Source organism: Heloderma suspectum, chromosome 3 (genome assembly GCF_057233095.1).
Source record: "Heloderma suspectum isolate Gila_16-S chromosome 3, 16-S_ref, whole genome shotgun sequence".
NCBI classification, from domain to species: domain Eukaryota; kingdom Metazoa; phylum Chordata; class Lepidosauria; order Squamata; family Helodermatidae; genus Heloderma; species Heloderma suspectum.
This window is the reverse complement of record NC_139460.1, coordinates 311,839,750-311,865,093: the sequence shown is the minus strand read 5'-3', so window position 1 is coordinate 311,865,093 and position 25,344 is coordinate 311,839,750. Positions and strand designations below refer to the sequence as shown.

Here is a 25,344-nt window from a genome sequence, read left to right as displayed (position 1 = left end):
TGCCCTGCTCACATTTGACACAGCTGAAATAATATATGTAAAGTGCTTCAGAACATGAAATGTGCTATGTAAGTGCTAAGTAGGGCTGTCACCTGATTAAAGAAAACTTTGTTGATTAATCATACAAGTGTGTTGATTAACCATTTAAGTTTGAATAAATTTGCATATGATTTAAATAATCGTTCTGAAGCAACAACAAAAAAGTATTCTTTATTTTGAGATGATGCAAGACGTCATCTTAAAAGAATGATGGGATACAATTTAAATGCTACTGGAATGTTAGGCAGGAGCCAATAACTGGTAACCTTTGTTATAATTCTATCATTGGAACAATGTGAAATTCTCTGCTAACTCAGGTGAGTTTTTTGAGTATGACTCATAATATTAAAATAGTAAACTTTTTTTAAAAGAGGCATTTTTTCCTTTTCTCACACAGGAGGAAATTTTAATATGGTGTTTGTCATGTGAAATTTGTATAAGGCCTTGTCAATCAAAAATTATGAATCAATTCATCTGACAGATTAATCAATGAAACATTGCAACATTCATACTAAGTGAGTCAGCTAAGCTGCTAAGTTACTTACTGTGACTGGCGAATATGAACATGTGATGCCAGTGCTTCATCAGCTGCATTCCTTCCATTCCATTTCCAAGCCCAATCTGAAGTGTTGGTGTTGGCCTTTAAAGCCCTAAATGGCTGGCAACCAGAGTATCTAAAGGAACATCTCCTCCTGTATGTACCTGCTCGGACCCATTGGTCATCTTTGGAGACCTTCCTCTAGTTGCCCGCACTGAAGAAAGTTACAGTAGGTGGGTGGCTACAAGAGGAGGGCCTTCTCAGTTGTGGCACCCCACTTATGTGACACCCCACCTAGCTAACACCCTTCCAAAGTGGTTCACCTGGCACCTACATTGTTACCTTTTTGGTGCCAGGCCAAAAGGTTTCCCCATGGGTATTTTAGAGACCTAGTTCAAGATTTTTATGGCTGTTCTTATAGATTTTCATTTATTCCTGTGGACTTTGCTGTTTTGTATTATATTTTATTCTTCTAAAAATATAATAAATAAAATAAATTGGTTCCACCCTTAAAGGTGGCCTAAAAATAATTAAGTGCTGGGGGGTCAGCAAATGCCACGTGGGGCAGACACAGGGTTGTCCATCCATCCCTATGCAGCAGTTCTTCTCCCAAGGTTAAGACTCTGGTCTCAGGAAGAGGATGGGGAGGGAGGGAGGGGGTGTGCCAGTAGGAACGATGGGAAGGGGAGAGATGAGGCTGAGATCCAAAGGCCTCTCGGGCTCTGAAGAGATCCAAAGGCCTCTTAGGATCTGTGTCAGGAGCACCCTAGCTGCCTCTTACAGTTCCCTCCAATAGCCAACTCAAGACACAGATGAAAGGGATTCTTTCCAAGGCTTTATTCCTTTACAACTTAATGACTCTTTCAGATGCTAATTTCCAGTGACTAAGCAAGGAACTGCACTGGGGTAGCTAGCAGAGTAGCCTAAGCTCCAGGTAAGGCAGTTGGTCCCCATTTGAAGCAGTAGAGCGGGAAGACTCTGAACTTATGGGGTATGGAGAGAGCCTCCCTCTTACCCTTGGGTCCTACGGACACGACCGTTGTTTCAGCACCAAGCAAGCAGAGCGCCTCCCCTTGGCGCCATCCATCTGGTTCTGCTCCCTGCATCTGCACCGAGCGTCCAGCAAGGCCCCATCCCCCGCTCTCTCACTGCCAGGGTCACTATCTATCCCAGGAATGCAGGCAGGAGGAATCTCCCATGGGTTGTTGCTCTTCCTCAGAATCAGAACTGCTCTGGGGCTCTATGGGCTCAGTTTCCATCCTGACACTCTATCCCCAGCCCCAGCAGTGCATAGCAGCTATAGGCCAAGGGGCCATCTAGCAAAACATAAGACAAAAGAGGAGGACAAGGCTATAAAAGCCTCTCCCTCCCACCCTGCAAGGCTCTTGCCAACGGGGCTTAGGATGAACAGAGGGCTCCTACCTAGGGATGGCGGAGAATTTCTCCCCGAAACTTCGGGGGGCCGAGCGCCAACGTGTTCGGCCCCCCGAACAAGTTTCGGGGAGAAATTCTCCACCCCCCCTCACCCCCCCCCAGGACGGGACTTACCTTTGGCGAATGTCCCTCCCGGCGGCGGGTCTGGCCGGCGGTTCGTCGGGTCTTCGTCCGGGGCGGGAGCGGCAGCCGGTCTTTCGACCGGCTGCCGCCGCCGCCATTCCAATAAAAGAAAAAAAAATGCCCCCGTGATAGGCTACGTGACAATTAACGTAGCCTAGCACGGCTAGATTTGCAAAGTCAGCCGTGATAGGCTACGTAAATCATCACGTAGCCTATCACGGGTGACTTTAAAACAAAAACAAAAACGCGCGTACGGATAATGGCAGCCCCCATAGGGAGCCGCCATTCACGTTCCTTATTTGGTCGCTGTAGTCTACGTAAAGATTTACGTAGACTACAGCGACCAAATAAGGAAAGCGAATGGCGGCTCCCTATGGGGGCCGCCATTTGCGTACGCGCTTTTTTTTTAAGTCACCCGTGATAGGCTACGTGACGATTTACGTAGCCTATCATGGCTGACTTTGCAGATCTAGCCGTGATAGGCTACGTTAATCACGTAGCCTATCATGGGGGCGTGTTTTTTTTTTAACTTTTAATTTCGCGGCCGGGCGAGGCGGGAAGCCTCCCCCCCAGCCTGAATTTTGGCCGGGCGAGGCGGGAAGCCTCCCCCCCGGCCTGAACTTCGCGGGGGGAGCAGCGAAGCGCCTCCCCCCCCACCGCGAAAAGCTGCGAGACCAGGTAAGTGACTTTCGTGCACCCCTAGCTCCTACATCAGGGCCCTCTGTACATCAGACATCAGTCCTGGATTGTGCCCTAAATAAAGTACAATTGCTGTCATTATCCTATTATTATTTTGCTTGATACATTGGCTATAAAACCTCCTCTTCCCACCCCAAGTGTCAGGACAGGCATGCCAAATAGCCCAAACATCAAGGGTGGCAGAGAAAGTTGGGCCACAGGGCCAGTAAGGATTTTGCTGGCATCACCAGTGTGGTGTAGTGGCCAGAGTGTTGGACTGGGAGTCGGGAGATCTGAGTTCTAGTCCCCACGCAGCCATGGAAGCTCAACGGGTGACTTTGGGCCAGTCACAGACTCTCAGCCCAACCCACCTCACAGGGTTGTTGTTGTGAGGATAAAATGGAGGCGGAGGAGGACTATGTATGCCAGCTTGGGTTCCTTCAGGAGGAAAAAAGGTGGGATAGAAATGTAATAAATAAATAAATAAATAAATAAATCGCCAGCTGCAGCTGCCTCTGAAGTGGGTCATTTAAAGGTAGATCTGAAGATTGTTTGAGGCCAGGGCGCATAGCCCAGCAAGAGCTGAGCTAAAAGAGGGTGGAGACTGGGGCAGAGTTTCATGAAGGTTTTCATCCTCCTGAAAATCATTACCTTTTTTGGGCACTGTCCTGATATATTTGTTCTGATATATTAATATAATATAATATAATATATATTATATTAGGTGTTGTTGTTGTTGTTGTTGTTGTTGTCACCATCATCATTGTTGCTGTTGTTATACGAAAGTAACTCCTAAAACAACCACCACCACAGCAACTCTTTCTCTGATATGACAGTTCCCAAATCCATGTCTGTGCTATTGTTATTAGTTCTGTCTGTGGTTGCTGGGTGCACACCAAGTCGCTGCCACCGCCGTGCCCACTCACTGTGCCACGTGAGCCCCTGGATGGCTGGGCAAGTGCCCGGTGAGTGCCACAGGGTTGCCCATCCCCTTAGTGAGCCACCTGTAATGTTGTGTAACTACCCCCTTTATGGCCACCATTTACACAACATTACTTTTACGGAGAAACCCAAGCTGCCATTTTTACGCAAAATGGCAGCTTGCTGAGGGGACAGGCAGCTGCTGGGCACTCTCCATACCTTAATTCCCCACAGCCAGTCTCCCCATGCTCTTCTCTGAGGTGAGGCCACATTTGATATTGAAGCTCCACTGATGAGAGAAGCTGCTTTCAGAGAGAAGCTGCAAGAAGGTGAGCCATGGGCAGGGGAGAGGATTTTTCACTCCTCCCGTGCACAGCATGTTTTGCTGGTAAAGTCAGATGATCCCCCCCCTTCTTTCTACATGATTGGGACAGTTCTGTATTTAAACACACTGCCACATCTAGTTTGGCCCTGAATGGGTCCTAATGAAAGTGAAGGAACAAAATGTATGCTTACTAGACCCTTGAAGAAGCAAATCAAATAGATTAGTGATGTTTGGCATGGGGCAGAATTTTTATCATGCTCTGTCCTGATTAGGTAATTATTTTTCTTGTTTGGGAAGGCTGTGAGGAATACATATGTTGAAACCAAGGCAAAAGGCTAGCACACATCCCTCTCTGTAATTGTATGTTTGGATCTCTCTCTCTCTCTCTCTCTCTCAGGCCTATGAAAGTCAATGGGATGAATTTGGTTTAAATCCCAGCTCTTTGGTGTAGCAGGGTTTGCTGAAGAAAATATTGAACTTGCAACTGACATGTGCACATGAAGTCTCAATGTAAGTACTATGTCAGTATGATACAGTTAAGAACATAAGAACATAAGAAGAGCCCTGCTGGATCAGACCAAGGGCCCATCTAGTCCAGCATTCTGTTCACACAGTGGCCAACCAGCTGTCGACTAGGAACCCAAAAGCAGGACATGAGCGCAAAAGCACCCTCCCACCCATGTTCCCCAGCAACTGGTATACTTAGGCTCACTGCCTCTGGTACTGGAGGTAGCATGTAGTCAATTTGGAGAATACCTTGTCTAAAGGTACACTGAACGCTGGTTTTGAATCAAGTTTTGATGTAACATAGGAAGCTACCTTATATCAAGACTATCTGGCTCAGTGTTATACTGACTGGCAGCACTTCTTCAGGGGTTCAGACAAGAATGTGACCCAGCCCTACTTTGCAATGCCAGAGATTGAACCTGGGACCATTTGCATACAAAGGTGTCAGCTCTTGGCCAATCTGATTGGGGAAAAAAGGTGGAAGTTGTGGCTTCTTGGCTTCACATTTAGTACTGCTGTGCCAAATGTTTTTGGGAACTTTTTCTCTCCCTGAGAAAGAGCCGTTGTTTTTCCTGCCTCTTTCACAGGAAGGGGGAGAATTTTCCAAAAAAAATTTTTTAACACCCTCTGCACTTGCAAGTGCCCAGGACTCTTCTGCCGTGGGGAGATCTTCCTGAATGCCTGTTGGAGGGGGTGAGGTCACATGGTCTCCTGGGAGATCAGAAAGAACTTTAAAAAAATAGAAAGAAGACCTTCAAGAATTGCCTACACTGAAAAATGTATGTGGGAACCCTGTTCTCCAAAAGTCTCGCCCTACCCAGCCTCTTTCGCCAGAGTGTTCATTTTCTCCCCGTCACCCGCCAAAATGCTGAAAATTGAAGAGCTGAAATCTTTGTCACAGCACTAACATTTAGGTTCCTCATCATCATACAACTGTGACTGGAGGGCTGATGGAATGGGGCACTTCTCCCTTCCCAAGGTCCTTAACTTTCAGTTGTTGGTTATCATTTCAGATAAAGGTGGAGCCGGTTTGTGCCCCTCAAAGCATGAATGGCTCTAGTTCATGAAGTGTGATACATGGAAGTCAGTCATCCCTTCCTGTTAGGGCACTAGTCTGCTTGCCTATGTTGTGGGTATGTGTAAGGCCCCAGGCCTGTAAGCAAGCTAATAGTAGTTTAGAGAATCTTAGAGATCCATAATGCTCTCTGCTTTGGTTCATTATTAGTTGCATTTCCCTTGCAGGTGGGACTCTTAGCTTGTAAGATGAGTCAAAGGTCAATATGGCCGCCTCAGCACATTCCATACTAATGAGCTCTGGTACAATTTATCTTATCAGAGTCTTGGATGTGCCTGAGAAGTGAAGCTATCTTTATCTTAAAGCTACAGGTGGCAGTGCTGGGAATATTATGATAGTCTTGCTTCTGCCACCTATGTTACTAAGCAATGTTAAGCTATGTAGATGAACCCTAATTAACTCTTGCTCCTGTAATGCTGCCTCATTGCTATGCCTGGATACAGCTCTTGGTTCAGAGAAGCTATCTGATCCAACCATTGGGTATGCCTGTAAGTACTCAATAAAGTCTCCTTGTAAGTAAACCTGGATCTGGCTTATCACTTTCTCAGCACCTTTAAATCTTGGCAGCCCATGGCCAGGGCATACAGTATGATGCCTCACAAATCACAATGCACTCAGATCAGAATGCGTTTCACCAAATCCCACTCAAGGCATTTCTGCCTCTTTATTATCAGAAACAACAATCATAGACAAAACGTGGCCCCTTATGGTTTTGGTGCGCACACACAGAGAGACATAAAATAGAACCTTATCCTATTTCTTGCAGTAAGATACAACTTAAAGACCACACAAACACAGATATTTGTTTAGAGTTTAAATTGATATACTGGAGGTGCATAAAACATGAGAAAACCAATTCCTTTAATGCTCCTCCAGTACCTTAAATGCTTCCCAAGGCCTAGCAAACTGCATTGAAGCTACAGAAGCTTCTCTTGGGTGATAGCACATAGAGTTGGATGGATTTTTCAGTCAATAGCAAGAATTAGACTTTAATGCCTTGTACTAAGGCTCCATCTACTTGATGGAATGGAAATGGAATGAGAAATACTTTCTAGTTATATCCGGATTTTCATGAAATCACTTTGCTCCATCAGGGACACATGAAGCAACAAAAGCAGAATATACACTCCTAAAAACCTGCTTTCATGGGTCACACAGCACTTGAAACTCCCATAATTTGGGTTGGGTAGGTGGAGTAGAACTGAATGTCATCAACCCCATAGGTGCTGCTCAGCAAATGAGAGAGGCTTGCTCTCTGCCCCTGTCCACACTCCCCTGCTCAGGGAAGTTTACAGGAAGCACTAAATTAAGCTCCTGTAGTTTACCCACACCTCTTCCCTCTCATCCACCATTGGGATACTGTGAAAGATTAAATGATACTGTGTTATTGTGAATGGGAAGAATAGGCTACATAATCTGAATGGGTGAAGCAGCTACTGCACTATTGAGAATGCTTGAAATAATGCTACTGCACTACTGTGAATGATAAAAACAGGCTACATTCTGTAAATGGGAAAAGCAGCTACTGTGCTATTCTGAATGCTTGAAACAGCAGTACTGCAATTTTCTGAGTGAAATTTTCTGAGTGAAAATTGCAGAAAATTGCAGTTAGAGTGGGAAAAAGAGGTTGCAAACTGTGAATGGGGAAACCAGTTACTGTGCTATTGTGAATACCTGAAATAGCGCTATTGTGATTTTCTGAATGGGAAAAACAGGCTGAAATTGTGAAAGGGGAAAGCAGCTACTGCGCTATTGTGAATGTTTGAGACAATACTGTTTCAGTACTTTTGATACTGTGAATGGGAAAAAGAGGCTTGATATTGTGAAAGGGAAAACAGCACTGATCTGAATGGGGGAAAAGAGGGAAGGGGGGACGGGGGCAGCCTTTATGGGGAAAAAGGAAAGTAAAAAAGATGCAGTATAAAGACTCTCCAGAAATGCACCTTTTCCAGAGGGAAGCTGTGCTGTTGCTGCAGATTGGCGACAAATGAACCTGATGTGCTGTTGCTCTGCACTAAATCAGCCATATAGACTGGGCCTATGAGAGTGGTACTGTCCTGATATCTGACTTCCATCTATTGGAACTTGGCAAGTATAAACAAAAGATGGGCTATGACCTGACAGCTCTGTGAGTATTGGGGCGGAGGGGGGGAGGTATATGACACAAAGGTGTTTCAAAGGTATATGAAACACCTTTGTATTATTAAAATTGCTCTTTTCATTTGTGGCACTTCACAGTATTCTGCTGTCTCTCAGCAAGCTCTTCACAGTATAATCGATACACTTTTTCCCAGACTCTTCTTCAAGAGCTGCCAAATGAATATATACCTGCAATTGGTCAAAGCCCCCCAATTATACACAATTACACAAAACGTATTTGGAGGGTTTAAAGCACCTTCAGAACTGAAAGTGAATCATCACTCTGAGAAAGAGAGAATTAGAGTGGAAGGGGTTACCTGTAGTAGGCAATTCCAGGGGCCTGCAAGCTCCATTTTCATCACCTTTCTCTGGGGAAGAGAGCAGCTTTCTGGCCAGCTTCACAGAAATAGGCTGGACTAATAGTGAAGTGAGGTTGGATCGGTTCTCTTTATAGCTTCCATCTTCAAGGGGAGAAAAAAGGGAAGAACAATTGAGTAAGTGACAATTATAAAACCGTTTTTTCCACATTCCGGTATTGCAGCTGTACAATTATGACGAAGGTTCTGGGACAATAGCAGGGAGCCTGCCACAAATGGCTGCTAAAATCAGCTTTGCTGCTCCATTGCTGCTCACTGAGTAGGGATGTCATGAGTGTCTGGTTGGGGGCTCAAGTTGTGCCCTGGATGCCAGTCTGCAGGCTCCCATGCTTGCCCAACTCCATGCACGCCGAGTAGGGATGTCGTGGGCGTCTGGTTGGGGCTTGAAGCCCGGCGAGAAGATGCCGGTTCAGTCCCCCGGATGCCAGTTCATGGACCTCAGCTCTTGCCCAACTCGCGGCGTGCTGAGTCAGGCAACAGCTCAGGCGCCCGCTCCCTCAGCAAGGAGAGGGGAAGAAGACAGCGCCTCTCCTCCTTCCCCCATCCTTGCTACAGTGGCAGTGGCGCAGGAGAGGCTGGTCGTTTTCCGTAAGTTTTCTTGGCCTTACGGAAAATGACCAGCTTGTCCATTGCTGCCGCCACTGTAGCAGGTGGGGAGGGAGGAAAGAAGGAGGCACCTATCCTCTTCTCCCCTCCCCACCTGCTGAAGGCCAGGGCAAGAGGCTGGAGGTGGCTGCGCTGAGGCCCCTCTTCCCCATGCCAGACTTTGACAGCTGGCACGCAGACGAGGGGTGATGGCGGCACCCCACGCTCTCACCCTGGCCTGCTCTAGGGAAGGCCAGAGCGAAAGGCTGGGGGTGGCTGCGCTGAGGGCCTCCTTCCCCGCACCGGCCTTTGTCAGCCGGCGCGTGGAAGAGGAGCAACTCACGCAGCTTGCAGGCAGGCAGGGCGAGCAGGGAAGCTCAGCGAGCAGGCCCAGGCTGCATGAGCTGCGAGGGGGCAGTTCGTCAAGCTCCCCGATCCCAGATGGAGATGGGCTCATCCATCCCTAGTGCTGAGTCAGGCAAGTGTGGTGGTCCTTGCTCCTCTGCTGAGCCACCATTTTGCAGAAAATGGCAGCTTGGCCTTTTCCATAAAGGCTGATTTTACATAAATGGTGGCTGTAAAGAGGCCCATTTATGCAACATTACAGGTGTGGATGGTCCAAGTAGACCATTTACGCCTGTAATGTTGCATAGATGGGCCTCTTTATGACTGCCATTTACATAAAATCAGCCTTTAAGGAAAAGACAGAGCCACCATTTTGGCCAGAATTGTGGTTCAGGGGAGGAGTGTGATGCCACTAACCAGGTGCCCGCAGACCGCCTCGTGGCTTACCACATGCAGCGAGCAAGGTGGGCAGGTTCTGGGGGTCCAGGGAACAGCGGGAGGTATAGGCAGGGGTGAGTTCAGCCATCCCTGTCACTGAGTTCCATTTGTTATTTGTTCTGAAATGAATACACAGCACACACCTAGTGATAAAAACTGGATGTTTTGAGGGCAGAAATAACCGTGGCAAGATTATCTCTGGCCAGGCAGGGCTGCAAGCCAGCACATTAAGCTACAATGGTGAAACAACCCTTCGTGCCATGTATGCCACTTGGGCATCGAAAGTAAGAGCCAGGCACATCAGCAGAATCAAACTGGGCTCTTGATAACTATGGGGAAGTGCAACCCTGTCCCAAAGAGGGATGTTTGGGGCCATCCAACTCTCATGGTTGTTGGTCCATCCACCAAGAGTTAGGGATGCAGCAGGTGCCCATTTCAGTCCACAAATCCATTGGACAACCCACACCAGCACCCACTCAGCTGTACCCGCCGATGCCTTGAGCCCCTCTTGTGCTTGGCAAGCAGCTGGTAAGTTACCCGGACCCATCCGCCTCCGCAACAATTGCCATGTTTTTTTAAAAAAAACATGGTGATTGGAAGTCTATGTCCATAGACTTATATACACAAGAAGTGCCGTGAATCTTGTGCATATGCACAATTCACAGTGATTTTTGCGTATAAATCTATGTGCACACATAGACTTATACATACAAAGGCACCTTGTGTATATGGGCAATTCATGGCACTTTTTGCATATAAATCTGTGTACACACATAGACCTATATGCAAAAGGCACCATGAATCTTGCATATATTGGCAATTCACAGTGCTTTTTGCATACAAGTCTATGTGTGCACATAGACTTATATGCAAAAAGTGCCATGAATTGCCCATATACACAAGGTGCCTTTTTATGTATAAGTCTATGGACACAGACTTCCCATTGCCATGTTTTTAAAAAACATGGCTATTGTGGTGGAGGCGGATGGGTCCGGGTAAGTTGTGAGCCACTTGCCAAGTGCGAGAGAGGCATGACTGCAGTCCGGGGACCAGCAAGCAGGGGCAGGGGCTGGGTGGGCACTCAGAGAACCCAGATTGGGGGGGGCAACCATTGCTCCCTACAGTCCTTCTGTCTTGTTTTGGTTCAGCTCTCCTACAGCCTATTGTCAAATCTAGACTCCTCATAAGTGTCCTTCACCTGGTTCAGATGACAATATGAATGGGTGAAGCTGTCAGATTCACATTGTTCTGCAATCATTTTTTTTTTTAACTTATCAAGTTCTTTTTCTCCTGAATATAAAGAATTTTGAAAATTTTGGTGAATTCCTTATCAAAACTCAACTGAAACTAAATTCTCACCCATTGGCACCAGCCAAATTCAATAGGTGCAGCTATGGAGTTATGCATCAGGTACATCATGGAGAGGAATATGATGTACCTACCTGCCATATAGCTGTTAAAGATGAGGAACCTGTCAGAACACACACACACCCAGTGGCAACCCTAATTCCGTACTAACATGGTTGAAATACAGGGATTAAAACCCAGACTTTTAAGAGATAAGCACAGAAAGCCCTGGGCCTGCATGGACACATTTGTCAGCTTTGGTTTCTCCCACCTTATTATAAAAAACAACAACAAAAAACATAAGTTCATTTTGTCCGAATTTTTGTGAATTTTGGTAAATTCTGATCGATACTAAACTGAAACAAAATTCTCACTTATCCCTACATCCAAATCTTGGAATGATCTCTCTAAGAGGTTTGGGTAGATGCTAAATAGCATGGAAGATATAATAGACCCCCATGTATAGAGCACCATAATCATGGAGCAGAACAAAATTTCCCCAAACATTGTCTTCTGCAACCAACATCATCCCATTGTGTGTTTCCCCACTCATATTCTACATGAGCAGTAGCATGTGATGGAGGCAGGCGATCGGACAATGTGATGGTTAGGATAAGTGAACCTCAGTATTCTAAGTCATCCTGATTATTAGAATTCTGAATATTCTAATACGGAGGAAGAATGGGGGAACTCAAAATCGGGATGCCAGTTTCGGTGGCAGCCACAGGTGGGTGAGCCTGCCAAATTTGATCTCCTTGAAGTTCTCAGTTTTCCACTGCCAAGTTCATTTTGATTGGAAGTGCGATGAAATGGTATTTTGTTTTGTTGTTTAATTGTATATTTTAATATTTATTTGCTGGATTGATATATTCTAACATATCCTTTCTCCTGAAGGCTATGGTAAGTAAGTGGGAGGGGGGAGTTAGAATGTTCAGATTTAAATAGTGTCCCCTGATTGGCTGTGGCTTTTTCAGTTGGAGAGAGAGAGAGAGAATAACTGGCACTTGGTTTTCTTTAGAGGGTTAGACAGGGATTGGCTTTCTGAGGGGCAGGATTAGGGCACTGGGCTCTAGCTTTGGGGGTGGTTAGATTCCCCCAGGATGTGGAGGGAGGGAGATTTATTATTTTGATATCTTATTATTAGAAAAGATAGAGTAGGTAAAGAATTGATTAAAAAAAAAACTGGAAACACGAATTTTACCACATAAAACTCAAAACTGCATTGAAACATACTGTGTAAATAAAGTTTCATTTTTATCTTGTTCTTTCTAACCATGCCATTCTCAGTTTCATTTGTTACCACTAAAAGGGTTAGATGTAGCCATGAAAGAAGTAAGCCATGGTCTATGAATTTACACCCCGCACAGACAGAAATGGAAGGTTCTCTCCTCATGAGGAGGAGGGTGGTGGCATCATCCTACTAAAGTGGTTGCTTAGGTTATAGTTGATGTATTCCTTCCACATATACTCACTCAAAGGTTTTACCTCAAGGAAGAGGTTGAGAGAATATAGAGGTACTGAAATTCTGTAGCTAAAATCAGGACGCAATGTTGTAAAAATATTTATGAGGAATGGTAATGTTATAATAATCCTGGCCAGGGGGCCGGGGGGCAAGACGTGATACGTCACAGCAAGCCTTTCATTTTCCTGCAGAGAAATGTGTACATATTTCCATGCACATTTTTTTCCAAAATGTATGCATTATTTGAACTGATTTATTACAAGTACACACTTTCTAAAATTCATTTTTCCATTGAGAAAAGCAATTTTGTGCACTTTTTCCAAATGTATGCATTTTTTGCATGCACGTTTGAAATGTACAGATATTAGGGATGTCACAAAAATGCACAATGGAACCAAATGATTTTGGATTTTTATGAATCCAACCCATGGATCTCACAGTAGACCTGCTTTTCCCCATCAGGCAGATTCCACAGACATGTGGAGCATTTTGTTTGTTTGTTTTGATTTTTACATTCTGGAATTTTACACCAATTTTGTCATAGAAAAATGCACAAAAAAACTCCTGTCCAAAAATGTGCATTTTCCTCCATAGCCTAAAGCGTGAAGATTCACATTTGGGGGGGGCTTGTGCATTTGCAGGGAATTTGCACATTTTTACGCATCCAAATTTGTGCAAATTCAGAAACTAAAAAAAATCTGATTTTGTCAATTGGCAGACGATGGAATGAAAGGCACTTGACAATCCACAAAACACAGATGGAACGGATTTTACACAATCCATACATCCCTAAGTGATGCATCTCCCCCACCCCACTTGAAACTCATTGCAAGCCTTGGAAATGCATGGAGTTCATCATCAAGATACATTCCATTCCGTGTTTAGTCTCAGGAGGTGAACATCAGTTATTCTTGCATTAAATGCAAGCGCTCAACACATTTCTCACTCAGTCCTAGAGGCAGACCCATGTCTCGAGGTCTGCCCTTAGAAACATTCAGCACAGCCCCATTTAAAGGTTTGCTTTCCATCTGTAACCCACATCTAATGAAATGACAACTTGATTATACTTTGCTAAATTGCTGTATAGGAAAGTCATGTTTTGTCAGTGTTGAATAAAGCCAAATGTGTATAAATAACACCAGGGAAAGGTATATCCTTCCCCTGATTTTTTTTAAAAAATCTTTCAAATCCTTCCTATTATGCCCTAAAACAGCATTTTAATGATCTTCTCTTTCTTTTTTCCTTCTTATTTAGGAAAGGAAAAGTTTGACTCAAACGCTGAACTGTAATTCTACGTTCCACTTCTTTGACTTTCAGCTACGTTGCTAATAGAATTGTATTAGTTGTGAAATAACTGAACTGAATGGTTCATTAATTTTTCACCTTAAGAATAATGGAAATTTGACAGTTTTATGCTGTGAACAGACACTCCAAGGAGGACTGTGTTGTATTCTAGGAAATTATACGTTACAACAGAAAACAAAGAATAAGTCTTATTTGGGTGAATAAGATTTTGGCTCAGTCATCATCTCGAGTGCACAATAGTCTCAGTATACCATCTAATAAATCCTTCTTCCATTTATAAATCCTGGCTGCCTTCAGAGCCCAAGGATCATTTTTGGGGACTAGTACAAACTTGTAACAACATGGGTCCCTCCAACACACATACCATGATCCTATCCCATATATGCAGTCTTTTGAGTCATGAAATAAAATGTCCATTTTAATTCTGAATCACATTTTCTGTATTTCTGAAATTACACCAGGGCCCACTGTGACTTTTCTGCCATGCCCCCAAACACCTTTGCCCCCACTTTTTTTTTTTTTTGCTACCCTTGTTTAGCATGTCGTCCATCCTGAAGAAGAGCCTTGCACAGCTCGCTGACTATTTTGTAATTTTAAATTGGTCCTTATAAAGTTATTGTACTGTTACTGTTTTGTTTTTTTTAATATTCCAATAGACCGGTGTAAATATAAATATTTTATATAGAGAGCAATTCACTTAAAAGCCTTATTTTTCTGATCTTCTTCACTGCAACATCATGAGTTATCCCTGAAAGCCAATTTCTCTTGCCAGTTCATACTTGATAGACAAAATTGCTAGGTGGTTTAACCTGTTCTTGTCCTAAAGTAGATTGCATACAGTTTTTGACGAGTGCTAGCTGGCTGTAACATATATCAGCTTGTTATGCCATGGTCACTGGCAGTGTGTAAAAAAAAAATTCTATCTCTCATCTATCTGTCTGTCTGTCTGTCTGTCTATCTATCTATCTATCTATCTATCTATCTATTATCTATCTATAGCTATCATCTATGTAGGGCTATGCACACTTCACTGAAATTAGTTGCAGCTGTTGTCTGCTATATATCATTTAATAACACAGATGAGAATAGTTAATACTAGTTTTCTGATTTCTATTTAGAGTCAAATGTGGCAACATGGCAGTGTGGTGTGTGGGTAGCTATGAACTAAATATTTACTAACATATTTTGGCCCAGTAAATCCTAGCAGCAACATGAGCTCCCACTATCTCTGGGATCAATGTCCCTGATTATTATGATGCTGTTCCCCTCCCATCAGCTGTTCTGCCCTCCTGCCTATGTAGAAGGAACTCTGGGACATTTTTTGAGAGACTCAGCATGTCACACAGGGAAGCACAAATCACTGAAAGTACAAATCCTACTTTACTTATTTATTTATGTGTTTATTTTATTTAAAACATTTGTATCTCACCCTACATCATTAGGATCTCATTAGTTTTACTGCACAAGCACACTCTCTCTGTTCTAGAGAAGGGCTGGGGCCAGCAATTCACTGTTCAGAATATAGCTTGTTGTGCTGTAACTCTGGTTTAGAAATCTAAAAGAGACAAGACAAGGAGGGAAGAGGAAGACAGTACTTTGCAGAGATGATGAGGAGGAGAAGGTTAACTGGCAGGAGGCAAAGTACAGTGTGGATGAGGCTGTAGTAGTGGTCCTAAAGACTTCACAGGAATGAGAGTTCCTACAGATGTGAGCTTTTCAAGAGAGAGTTAAAGGAGAAAGAGTTGACTTGATGGTTAGAGTGTGGGAGGCTCTTTCAGCATGGCAGAAGGAGTGAGTGAAGGGAACAGCTGAGTTTGCATGTACTGTGTAGTCAGCAAAATGGAGAAATATATAAGTAGGAAATCACAATTTAGAGAAAGTCAGACTCAGACATTCTGTTTTTCTGCTTTTATTCATGTTAAGGTATCCATAAGGAGAAGACAAGCAGCTTGCCAGCTTGCTGCTTGCTTCTTTGGGTAATTGGTGTTATTAATCAGGAAAAGTAAAAGTATCTACATTTATTAATCTGTTTAATATAATTCCAGCCCCTCCAATGCTGAAAGGATGGGCCAGTTTATCAGAGCCACTCTTACGGAAATTTTCCAAGTTTTTTTCAGGCAGCTAAAATGAACTGCTCTGCCTGCTGTAATAGCACCAAGATTTTCCCAGGGTGAGCTGGTGCAATGTGTGATTTTCAAAGGTACTAAGATCAAGAGTGCATCTGGAAACCATGTATTGATTTGAGGCATGGCAGTGTGAAGTGGGCACCTTTCCCGGGGTGTTATATGCTTTTATGGCAGGCATAGTGTTTAGTACTCAGTTGGAACACGAGTTATCCAAAAGACTTATTTTAAAACCCACTTTGTTTAAAAACTATCTGATTCATTCTTCATTATTATTATTATTATTTTGCCATTTCCTATACTTTGTCAACACAAATAGAATGCTATTGTAGTGTGCCGGCTAAGGGTGCAAGCCATGAGCTAGAATTTCCTTCATTTAAGACTTCAGCTCTGTCAACTATGTACCCTCCCCGCGCCTCCACTACTATGTCCTCCAAACCTGTGCTAAAGTTCTGTGCTAGTTTTGTGCCATAAATCCCAAGTTTTGTGCCGCTACCAAAAGTATGAAAATGACATAAATTTAGGTTGGCCTGGTGAATGCTAAAAATCAACATTCTCATATCTCCTCTGAACCTATGCACCACCACAAAATGACTCCCACAGAGGATGTGGCTGGTCATGTAATAGCTGCCATGGGGCCTGGGTAGTCAAAAGTAAGGATGTTGTGGGCATCTGGTTGGGGCTCAAGACTCAGCGATTTCTCACCAGCTTGGCCCCCTGGACGCCAGTCTGTGATCAGGTGCATCCAGCCCTTTGAGGGAGAGAAATTGTGAGGCTAGAGGCTGGGAGGGAGGGAAGGATAATAAGGCGAAGGGGTAGAGGGGAGATAAAGAGCAAAGCTAGAGGCTGGGAGGAGGGGGAAACAGCAAGGCAAAGGGGTAGAGGGGAAAGAAAGAGCAAGGCTAGAAACTAGAAAGGGAGAGAAAGAAGACTGTCCTAACCTAACATTTTCCAAGTTGTTGTTTTTTTTTAACAATGTTTTTGAAAGGGGCAGGGAGGTGCTTCCTGGGCACCATTGGAGGTACCATGGGTGCCCTGGTGCCTGCAGGTGTCATGTTGGGGATGCCTGAGTTCCAGCTACTCCCAGCATGGAGAGGACCATGCTATACCTGCCTGCCAGTGCCATGTATCTGTTAAAGTTGAAGAGTCTGTTAGAAAAAAAAAGGAGACGTGACTAATTCAGTACTAACATGGTTGAATACAGCTGATTTCCAGAGTGGCTGGATATACATCAGTATCCACCACAGGCTCTCTGGAACCAACAGAAACATCCAGAGCACAGGGGAAGGGACTAAACACCACCACCCCGATCTCTCTTGGAGCCTTGAGAACTACACTAGCATGTAGGGATGTACAACCCCCCCACTGTTCAGTCCAGGGGGGGTCCATAGTGGGGCAATTCGAGCCAGTCAGGCTCCTCCAGAGCCCAGCCGCATCTGCTGGAGTTGGCGGAGCAGCTCTCCGGCACCCTATACGACATGATATTCTAATGGCGGCTGCCATTAGCCTATCGCAGGGAAAAATACAGCCGTAAGTGATGTATTGTATGCCACTGGCAGCTGTAAAGCACTGACCTTATGGCTGTAAACATTTGTAATTTATTTTAAAGTCACGGCTTTACAGCTGCAAATGGCATACAATACGCCATTTATGGCTGTATTTTCCCCCGCAATAGGCTAATGGCAGCCTATTGCGTCGTATAAGGAGCTGGAGAGCTACTCCATGGGAACTCCTCCAGACCCAGAAGTAAGTGGGGCCACTCCGCCGCAGCCTCCAGAGGTTGGATTCTTTGGAATCCAGCCTCATTTGCGTCCACAGCAGAATTCTCTGGCATCCCTACTAGCATGAAAGAGTGGACCATGGGAGCGATCAGCTGCTGCATGCTGTAAGAAATCTGGTTGCTATTTCCTGCACTAGGTATTCTGGGGGTTGCTGTTTGCAGGTTGCATTATTTGTTAATACCTCAAGGCATTGGAAAGGTTTGGTTTATTTGGCTGTGGCTTACACTTTACTGATAAATAATAATTGATACTGTGTTCTACTTGTTGACATTTCTTTTGTAAATGTTGTAATGTTATTATCAGTGAAATGAATGATATGGGTAGTTTATTATTGTAATGATGTACTATTGCATTTCATGTATTGGTATGTCTTCTTGTTTTTGTATTGCTCTTGTGTCATGAGCCATTTGGGGCACATATTGTGGAAAGGTGGCATAAAAATAAAATAAAATGAAAAAAGAAAGAAAGAAAGAAAGAAAATGAGATGAATGCAGAGAGATGCAAACCCAGAGATTCAAGAGCTAAGCCATGGGTTGTTGTTGTTGCTGTTGTTGTTATTGTTGTTTTAGAGTATGTCTTGGGCATTCTCACAAAATGGCTGCCATGGGAATGCAGAGACACAAAATACACAACCACAAAATCCAAAATTACCCTAGGCAAAGCATATTCCACACACAAATACAAAATTCCAGGCAAAGTACACAACATGCCAAACATATCAAACACACAGGAAACCCACCCCCCTTGATCCCAAGTACATGCCTTCAGCTTAACTTTTTCTGGGTAGCTGGGCATGCTTTAAAATACAGTACCGCCCTGCATGTTTTTTTGAGCAGGATCACAAGTTCAATAATTTGCAAGCATTTCCTGAGAACATGCTCTCTTACTCATGTTCACATTCAGAATTGTAAATGGGATATGTTCATACACGTTACAAACATAAACAAAATTCTCATACATCCCTATTTTTATTATTACATTGACATTCTGCCTTTCTGCCACAATGGCAATCCACATGGCATTCACAGGGTTCCTTGGAAGCCTGCTATTCAGAACCAGAACCAGATCTGCATCTCCAGAGCAATCAATCTATTGGAAGATACCCAATGTCATCTCCCTTCTTGGCCCTACTTTCTTTGTTTATCCTAGTAGCTTCCATCTATCCCTTCCTTTTGCATCCTGACTATCTTCCATTATTGTGATTATTCCTGAAAGGAGACCACTGCTGTTTCCAAGAGGGAATATTTTCCTGTAAGCCTTGCATATGGGGCAAATTTGTCATTCACAGTTCCAATACGGAATACAGTTAATTTCTCTATGGAGCTGCTTAGCAGATGGCAGTAAAAAGCAGAAGGAAGGGGATTGTTTTATTAATCTTTTGCAAGTTAAATGCTAACTAAATATCAAACAGTTAGAAGCAAAGAAATGCAGGTTTGTTTTGATGATTAAAACACACACATGCACATCATGCATGATGACTGTATGCTAGGCAACAAGGTTGAGACAAGCAAGCAATCCACACAATGTATCTCTCTAGATACTCATACTAAAGTGAGAACTAGGCATTATACCAGCAAATATATATATATGTATGTATGTATGTATGTATATATTCTAAACATGTGTCATCTGGTTAAAGGAAATGCCAGGGTAGAGAGGAAGGGATTTCAGGGCAGGACTGACAGAGTGAGAGATGCTTAACCTTTCTTTTACTTGATGATACTCCCTTAGAAATACCCACCCTAGCTCATTTTCTACTGCAGCTGCAATTATTCTGGCCTGAGCCTGGCTACAGCAAAACAGTAAATAACTGCCTTCAGGAGTGGGAGGAATTGCAGGGAGAAATTGATGGCGGGAGGAAGGATTAAGCTCCATCGCCCATCTGCTGATTCTCCCCTGCAAATGCTCATCTCAGGTCATTTTCCAGTATAGCTGGGATTATTTCGGTCTGAGCCCAGCTATGGTAGAACAGGAAATAACTAAATGGGGGTGGGGGGGAGGAGAGGAATTGCAGGCGAGAGTTGATGGGAGGTGAAAGATTAAGCACTACTTGACATCTATAGTTTCTCTCTAACAAATATCTTCCACCCTACTTTAGGGTCAGAGTGGCAAAAGGAATTTGGGAACCTTTTCTTCCCCTTGAAATGTGTAGGTCTTCCCTAAATGCATGACAAATAGAAGGTTTATATTTATAGTCAGTAGCAAAATAAGCAAAGTTTATGCTTATCAAATTTGCAAGCAACACAATGGCAGGAGAGATTTGGAAGAGACCAAACAACTCAGAGTTCCATGGATATTTAGAGTTACAGGTGCCGCTTAAGGTGGCAGTTCACTCAAGCATGGAAGTTGAAAAGTTGGCACTGTGCCCATGCAAAGTGGTGCTGGCGGCAGTATGCTTCACCCACAATACACCTGTATGTTTCACCCACACTTTTGTATCCGCAAGGCTGTTCAGGTTGATGGAGGGTTTTCATTTAAAAGAGAGAAAAAAATCATCGGAGCTGGCCAAACAGTAAACTTTTAAAATGTCATAGCTCTGAATCCACCCACAGAGACAAACATGCAGATGGCATACAAAGTAGGTTGCCTGGATACTGCAAGTTTGGAGCTTCTGTCAAGCCTTGCCTTTGCTTTCTATAAGTTCTGCTTGGCATTTTTGAAAGAAGTCAATTGTTTCTAAAAATTACTCTTTCTTTTTTGTATAAGAGCAGTCCGTTGAGTTAGGTATTTAGGGGGGATTTTGAAATCTCTTTTTCTGGAGCTGTTCAAGGACAGAATGGTAAAATCTGGGATGATGCTTCAATCGGGTGGCCATGCAAAGGAGGATGTCTTTAACAGCTGTCTTACCATTTGAAATTCCTTGTTTGACGCTGCTATTAAAGAATAGCAGTGTACAACAAGGAATTTCAACTGATAAGACTTTTCTGGAATTTGCACAACAACCTGCACATGCCAAGATTTCCTCACTGAGATTAAAGGCACAAAGCTTTGTCTTCCACTGAATCTGGCTTCCTTAGTTGTACATGTAAAATGTTCTCCTCAAATTATTTGATTTATTAAGTCCTTTCTGATCCCATTGTTTCTCTTCAAATCCTAGTCCAAGAACAATGGCATAATGATAGTTCATCAGGACAAGGTTGGGTGCTCTAATTTATATTGTAGTATAGATTTTTGGCATTTACATTGATATCATAATCAGGGTCACCACTATGAGCAGGCAAAGGACGAAGTTGCCCCCAGTGCCAACTCCAAGGGTATGCGCTGTTGCCATCTCTCCATGGTAAAATGATGTCTCTCCAGACCCTTTGTGGGCTCCAGTGCTGGACTGCTTTTTCAGCTTTCAGCAGCTGCCCCCATCCCTCAGGTATACCACAGTGTCAGTTAATGATGTTGTGGCTGCTCTAATTTTGTACTGGAGGGCTGGGCAAGGTGAAGTTCCCAGAAGGAATCCCCACACTAGTAGGCCCAGATGTAACTGAAGTCAGTGTGCTGTTACTGTTTCTAAAACCAGCCCACCATGAGCCTATTCTTAGCCATAACACTCTCCATATTTGTTGCCTTAAGATCTCCTCCACTGGCTACAGACAAAGATCTGCTCCTCCGTTGGCACAAATCTGAACTGCATTTCCCTTAGCTTGCTTCTTTTCAGCCTAGCACCTCCTAGTAAGTCTCTCTCTCTCTCTCTCTCTCTCTCTCTCCCCCCCCTCTCTCTTATACAATCATAGAATAGTAGGGTTGGAAGGGGCCTACAAGGCCATCGAGTCCAACCCCCTGCTCAATGCAGGAATCCAAGTCAGAGCATCCCTGACAGATGGCTGTCCAGCCTCGTCTTGAATGCCTCCAGTGTGGGAGAGCCCACCACCTCCCCAGGTAATTGGTTCCATTGTCGTATTGCTCTAACAGTCAGGACACTTTTCCTGATGTTCAGCTGGAATCTGGCTTCCTGGGACTTGAGCCCATTATTCCGTGTCCTGCACTGTGGGATGGTCGAGAAGAGATCCTGGCCTTCCTCTCTGTGACAACCTTTCAAGGACTTGAAAAGCACTATCCTATCTCCCCTCAGTCTTCTCTTCTAAAGGAGAAACATGCCAGTTCTTTCAGTCTCTCCTCATAAGGCTTTGTTTCCAGTCCCCTAATATATATTACCAGCAACACAAACTGAGCCTTTTCACTCCAAGCAGAGCCAAATAATTGGCTACAACATGCAAATGAACACAGATGGGGGACAACCAGTAGGGATGTAGGAAAATTTTGTTTCTGTTTACAAATTATGTGAACACATCACATTCACAATCCTGAATGTGACCACTGGTAGGAGTGCTTTTGTTGTTGTTGCTGCTGTTGAGAAATGTCTGCAAATTCCTGAAAATGTGTTGTGGTTGTGGTGATAGTGGTTGTCATTGTTGTTGTTAATCTTTTTTTTTTTTTTTAAGGATTTCCACTCTGTAGTCAATGGAGGAAAAGTGTGCACTTTGAAAAATATGCACAGAAAAGTGCACTTTTCAAATTTGAATGAGTGGAAAGACAGGTCAAAAAGGGAAGTGAGCCAAAAGGATCTTGCAAGTGAATTTTGGAGAATTTGGGCTAGCTCAAAAATAACTGATTCTCCCATCCCTATTTGTTGTTTCTTCTCTCCCACACCACCTTAAAACATGTATCTATTAACCAGCTAGCAAAGAAAGAGGTCCCTGTAATATTGTGGGGAGGTGGAGAAGACTGCTTTCTGGTCCTCCCTTTCCACACAAGTCTTAGTTACGGATGGACGGACTCACTACCATCCAGTTTCACTGGGCTCTTGCCGAGTCACTGCCGCTGCAAGCTCCTCCCAAACCCACTTGCTGAGTGTCCACACTCACCTGGACCCACTTGCCAAGCAGCCTCATGCCCAGCGAGCAAGTCCAGCAGCAGCCCGTCCTCTTAGCAAGCCGCCATTTTGCCTAAAAATTACAGCTCAGGATTTCCAGGGATGTAATATTGTGCAATGGTGGTCCCTTTATGGCCGCCATTTACGTTACATTAGATTTATGGAAATCCCTGATCCATCAATAATACACAAGATGGTGGCTCACTTAGAGGATTGGTGACTGCCAGAGCCGCTCGCTGGGTGCACGGCTTCTCAGGAGGTGGGTCCAGGTGTGCATGGGGCTTGGTGAGCAGGTCCAGGGGGAGCAAGCAGTGGGAAGCCTGCCAGACTCCACCTCCTTCCCTGATTCTCGTGACATCCCTAGTCTTAGAGTGAAGAGGCACCATATGCGCTTAATTTGGAAACTAGCCTCCAAGTGGGATACTGCCTTTGCACTCTGTGACTTTTACAGCCTGTAAACAACCCTCCAACCAAGAGAAGTCCCCCCAGCCCCGCCATAGAACAGGGAGATTCCCTTTACTTTCTCAATCTCGCACATGTAGCTTTAACAGGCTTAACCACAATCCTTTGGTTTTAATAGGGCTGTGCATGGACCCCCTGATCTGCTTTGGATGCCACTTCAGATCATTTGAAGTGACCCTGATCTTCCTCGGACCAATTCAGACCCCCTCTGATCCAACTCAGATCTGGATCCGAAGCGAGATTCGGATATCCAGATTGCCCATTTGGGGCATTTTCCCATTGACTTGCATGGGAAAACAAAAATGGTCATAACTTTTCCAGGTTTTAGGATGCAGGCATGAAAACTGGGGACTTCTCCACCCCCTGGAGAAGAGATCACCTGCAAAATTTCAGACACTTTTTTGGCCCAGTGGTTTTTTTGTTGGGTGGAGTTAAAATCTGAGGTTTTCCAAAGAAACTCTCCAAGCAAAGAGCTGTAACCTCTCCCTGATTCCACACACACAAGTGACACCTTGGCCTCTCCCAGCCCCACTCCAGGGCATTGCACCCCCCAAATTCCAGGCACTTTGGCCTACTGGTTTGTGTGCAAGGTGCAGGTGAAATTTGAGTTTTTCCAGGAAAACTCCCAAAGCCAAGAGTCGTAACTTCTCCCTGTTTCCACAGATGAGTGTGAAACCTGGGCCCCTCCCAGCACCCCTTGAGTGCATTGCACCCCCCAACGTCCAGGCAGTTTGGCCCACCGGTTTGTGTGCTAGGCACAGGTGAAATTTGATTTTTTCCAGGAAAACTCCCAAAGCAAAGAACTGCAACGTCTCCCCACCTCTGCCCCTGCCAACACCCCGAAGATGCCTCATATTGCGCTGAACTGCTTTGCCACACAGTGGACTGTTATTGGAATAAGAAGGTAGTTAATATAAATAATATGTGTCTTGTGCTTTTTCAATACCACCTTGACATTTGGACGTATAGTGTTGGTGGAACTACAACCTAGCACGCACGCGCACACACATGGACACAGACACATAAGAGCTAAAGAAAAGCAGAACTACCTAAGCAAATGACAGGTGTCTTTAATTTATTGTTTTTTATATTTCAGGTTCTTTTATGGAAGGCAGGATAACTTCAAGAAATACAGGGCAATGGAGCAGGTGATTAGATAATAGCCAAATCAACCCCTTAAAAAAGAACACCCTTCTTTAATTTCTGTTTTCAGAGGATCAACACAGAGAAGACACAGACGGTTCACTTCAGCATGGGGGGGGACACAAATGCTACAAGCATAGGCTGCTATAATATGCCTTTCTTTAAGGATATAGAAAGAAAGAAAGAAAGAAAGAAAGAAAGAAAGAAAGAAAGAACCCTAAATGCTTGAGTATGACTTAAAGGGGGAGTGGGCATGCCCAGATGTCAGTGTTTGTTTTTAAAAATCAAAATAAGACTGGGTTTGTAAAAATTTAAAAGAGACAGAGTTGACTGACAAAAATGACAAGAAAACAGAATGGAGAAAGCAGAAGTACGGGTTGACATTACACAACGAATGCAGCCTTTTTTGGAATCCAGAATTGAGATAAAGAAACAAACACAGGAATGGTGGGGAAGGGCAGCATAGCAGCAACTTGCAAAGAAAAGCTATGTTAGTTTGAAAAAATATGGAAAGGAGAGATTAATCCAATCAAATACAAATAACAAATGAGTTGGAGGTACAAAGATATAAGGGAAGTGGCTGGAAGAGGTGCTGCAAAAGAAACCATCCCAATGGGGACAGATCATCAAGGAGCGACGGAAGGGAACACTCCCAGTACAAACAAGCTGTTTCCTTTTAATTTAAATTCTGAGGAAAGCCTTATGGTGATCAAATTTGAATAAGTTGAAGGAAAAATTCCTAGGAATGCACGCACATGTGCACACATGCACAAACTGTCATCTACCAACACCAGCCCTCTCTCTCAAAGACACAGCTAGCACAATGACTGAACACAGTCTTTCGCTGAAGTATATATACCCCCTTCCTCCACCACTCTCTCTGGTTGGAGACTGCTAGTGTCAGTTCTGGCTGAGGGTTCCAATTCGCCAAAGCACCCCCCCCTGCACTTGCCTTCCTACCTCCCCTGCCTTCCTGCATCCTCTTGCCTTCCCCTTCTCTCCCTCCCTCCCTCCCTCCCTCCCTCCTCCTCATATCCCTCCAGGTGAGCATTGAGAAGTTGATACATTTTGGAGACAGCCTGTCTGGACTGCTGAGGAATTCAGGAGAACTCTGAATATATGAGGCAGTGGAGGCACTTAGTGGGGGAGTGGGGTGCTTAGCCCCGGAGAGCCTTGGTACTGCTCTGAACTGCCTCATATCATGAGGCTTTTGCTCCGAAACAGCCCACTTCACCTTGTTATTCAGGCTTGGTAATGAGGCAGTGCACAGTCCTAGTTTTTAGTCACTTTTGCTTCTGGATTAATGCCTGATGGGGGATTGTGCTCATTGTAT

General features: G+C 44.2%; 1 protein-coding gene across 2 annotated transcripts in view; it reads right to left on the bottom strand.

Moving 5' to 3' along the window:
* Window positions 1-25,344, bottom strand: part of NAALADL2 (N-acetylated alpha-linked acidic dipeptidase like 2) — a 1,211,675-nt gene that overhangs the window by 447,126 nt on the left and 739,205 nt on the right. For both annotated transcript variants that reach the window (XM_084847509.1, XM_084847508.1), the window contains exon 6: window positions 8,097-8,240. In XM_084847509.1, coding sequence (XP_084703635.1) covers window positions 8,097-8,240 — 144 coding nt within the window. The remainder of the gene's footprint in view (window positions 1-8,096; window positions 8,241-25,344) is intronic.